We start from the raw sequence: 2,799 nt of genomic DNA on the forward strand, positions 1-2,799 counted from the left end.
TACCCCGCGACCATGGCCATGGCAGGGGGAGCCCGAATCCCTAGCCCGTGGTGGCTAGGGTTTCGGTCGCCTCCAACTCGATCCCGCGCTGCTCCGGTGAATCCCGAGCCCTCAAGCGCCGATCCATCTTCAGGATGGCCTTGATCTGCTCGAGGACGACCGGTTCTTCGTCAATCTGCAAGGATGCACGCCGGCAGTAGCTATCTCCTCTCCGGCGAGCCCTCCCATGGCGACCAGGATGGTCTCCCCCTCCCAAATCCATCACGGTCTCCCAAATCTCCCTCTGCTCCTCAAGGTCCGACCCATCTCCCCTCTCAGATTTTAGTTTTTTTCTTGATTTGGTACGGTGGTGGTTCGCCTCTATCCCCCCTCTCTCACTCTCTGTGCTTGTAGCGGCTGTTCCCCCCAACCTCCGGTCCATGCGCGTGGCTGTTCGTCCACTCGAGTGAGCAGGATGCTGGAAGGGAAGGCGACGGTGGAGGACACCAACATGGCGACCAAGATGCAGCTGCAGGCCACGTCGGCAGCGTCCAGGGCGCTCGACCGCTTCGACGTCCTCGATTGCCGGAGCATCACGACGCACATTAAGAAGGTGAGAAACTTGCCAATACTGCCCCCAAATCTATAGCCTCTGAATTTGCAAGTAACAAGCTAGAGACAGTCTTACAAGAGAAAGAACGATGTACTTGAACATAAACCAGCAGTTAGCTGCGCAAGTGCTGCCGAATGATTGGATCTGATTTGGACGGCTGCACTGCAGGAGTTCGACACGATCCATGGCCCGGGGTGGCAGTGCGTGGTGGGCTGCAGCTTCGGCTGCTACTTCACGCACAGCAAGGGGAGCTTCATATACTTCAAGTTCGAGTTGCTCAGGTTCCTCGTCTTCAAAGGCATGGCGGATGAGCAACCGCTGCCGTGCTGATCTGGTCTGTAGGTTTAAGTGACAAGGTGAGCATACAACTTGTGATGCATTTTCCTGGTCTGTAGGTTTACGTGAGTTCTGATCTGATGGTGGCATTTTACATGCTGTTTTTGTTCTTCAGCGATATTTAACGATCTAAATGGTTCAGCATTCAACAATAGTTAACGATCTGATCAGTTTAAATAATGGCTATTGAAGATCCATTTATACTTCCACATGGTTTCAGAATCTGGATAGAATCACTATAGCAGTTATGTGATTCGTTCTGTAGCTTGCGTTTGGTACTTGGAAATAACAAAATAGAAATTTGGAATTTTTTTGACATGCCATGTAGTATACTGAAAACCGCCTTTCTTCTAGCACTGCTACACAACGCTAGTTAGGATGAGTACAACTACATTTTTATCTATCTGAAAAATGGTGCAAAGATTTACTAGTACTTGCCTTGGTGATATGACACGTGCATGGTGCGATTTAATTAGATTCAGACTTCGATAGGCCAGGGCGTGTGCTTGTATTAGCATGGAACAATTACTACTAATTAATGAAGGAAGCACACTTGTTCACATAAAGGAAAATATGTCTGTGTTAGTATTAGTGTTCTTGATCTTACCTGATAGACTTGTTTTTACTAATGTAAACAAATAAAATCAGATTGTTTCCATAAATCATTCTCACTTTTAATTGAGTTCTAAGTACGTAGTGTCTTTAGTTCTTTACTTATATTATAGTCAGAATTATACCTTGTGACTGAATGATGTGTTATTTAGTTAGCTAAGCAGTATCTTTAGTTTTCTGATGATTGCTCAAATCTCAATTCTGAATATATAAGTAGCTGACCCTATTGGTTCTTTCTTTCTTCAGGGCTATGAGTTGATGGCCACGCTGCTGTTTTGCTCTGCTTGATAATTCTTTTACTATCCAGTCTGCTCTCTGCATAGTTTCCGGTTGTTTATAAAACGATAAAACAGTGGTGATGTGAGGTCCAACAATGGTTTGTAATTTTGGTTTCATCCTCAACCTCTCCAGCTAGCTTCTTCTTCACATCATATCATATTTGCGCCTGCTGCTGCATCATGGATTGGATGGTCACCTACTAACTAAGTTGCTTAGCTTGTATTGCCATCGAATTGGTCAATACTGTTTCACTTTGCTTGTTTCTTGTACTAGGTCTGTCAGTTACAGCATAAACAAACAAATTGCTTAGCTCTCAACTATGAATACATAGCTAGCTAAACTTGTTCTTTCTTTCTTTCTTTCCTTAGAGCTGTGACTTATATGGGTCAACCTGCTCTTTTGCTGTACTCAATGATACTATTGCTGCATGTATACTGATACATGTGGTGACATTTTCCTGAACTTAAGTTGTGAATGTACCATTATTTTCCTGCTGCTACTTATCCCTGGCTCACCTGTTCTAGTTGGTTTCAATTGATATTTGTCTCATCCAACACTCTGACTATAAATGTGTTGTTTTAATCGTGATGATGTTGTAGTATAAGGTGGAACACCATATTCCTGTTTTAATCCAAAAGGAATAAAGCAATCATGTTTGTTTGCTTGGTGCGTGTCGATCTCAAAATGGCGGACAAAACATGACAAGTGAACACTTTGAGGCTCTGTTTCCTGTTTCCTGTTGTAGTTTCTTGATTTATTTTGCATATGCAGCACATCATCTTGAATACCATCTGTTTGTATATGCTTAGGGTATGCATGATGCCTATGCTCTGTATTAGATCAGTATGTTAATATTAGTAGGCATATATCCATGTATGAGCAGTGAGTGCTGTTGGCCATATTCTAGCTCATATGGAACTTCCTGTGATATGGTGCAGTCCTATTTTGTTTCATTGATTGCTTTTATTTTGTCCCTAACC

The 2,799-nt window shown here is 43.5% G+C and overlaps 1 protein-coding gene across 1 annotated transcript; it reads left to right on the forward strand.

The window, feature by feature from the left end:
• Positions 1-454: 454 nt before the first annotated feature.
• On the forward strand, positions 455-922 carry LOC123041792 (dynein light chain 1, cytoplasmic-like). Its single transcript, XM_044464350.1, has 2 exons — positions 455-592; positions 761-922. The coding sequence occupies exons 1-2, from the start codon at positions 455-457 to the stop codon at positions 920-922; spliced, it is 300 nt and encodes a 99-aa protein (XP_044320285.1).
• The last annotated feature ends 1,877 nt before the right edge of the window (positions 923-2,799 follow it).

The sequence above is a fragment of the Triticum aestivum genome, chromosome 2B (assembly GCF_018294505.1).
Source record: "Triticum aestivum cultivar Chinese Spring chromosome 2B, IWGSC CS RefSeq v2.1, whole genome shotgun sequence".
Classification (NCBI taxonomy): domain Eukaryota; kingdom Viridiplantae; phylum Streptophyta; class Magnoliopsida; order Poales; family Poaceae; genus Triticum; species Triticum aestivum.

Bases quoted from the DNA above. Each gene is read 5' to 3' on its own strand.
- LOC123041792 (XM_044464350.1), top strand. From the start codon at position 455: ATGCTGGAAGGGAAGGCGACGGTGGAGGACACCAACATGGCGACCAAG. The intron at 593-760 runs GTGAGAAACTTG...GCTGCACTGCAG, and splicing joins TCACGACGCACATTAAGAAG to GAGTTCGACACGATCCATGG.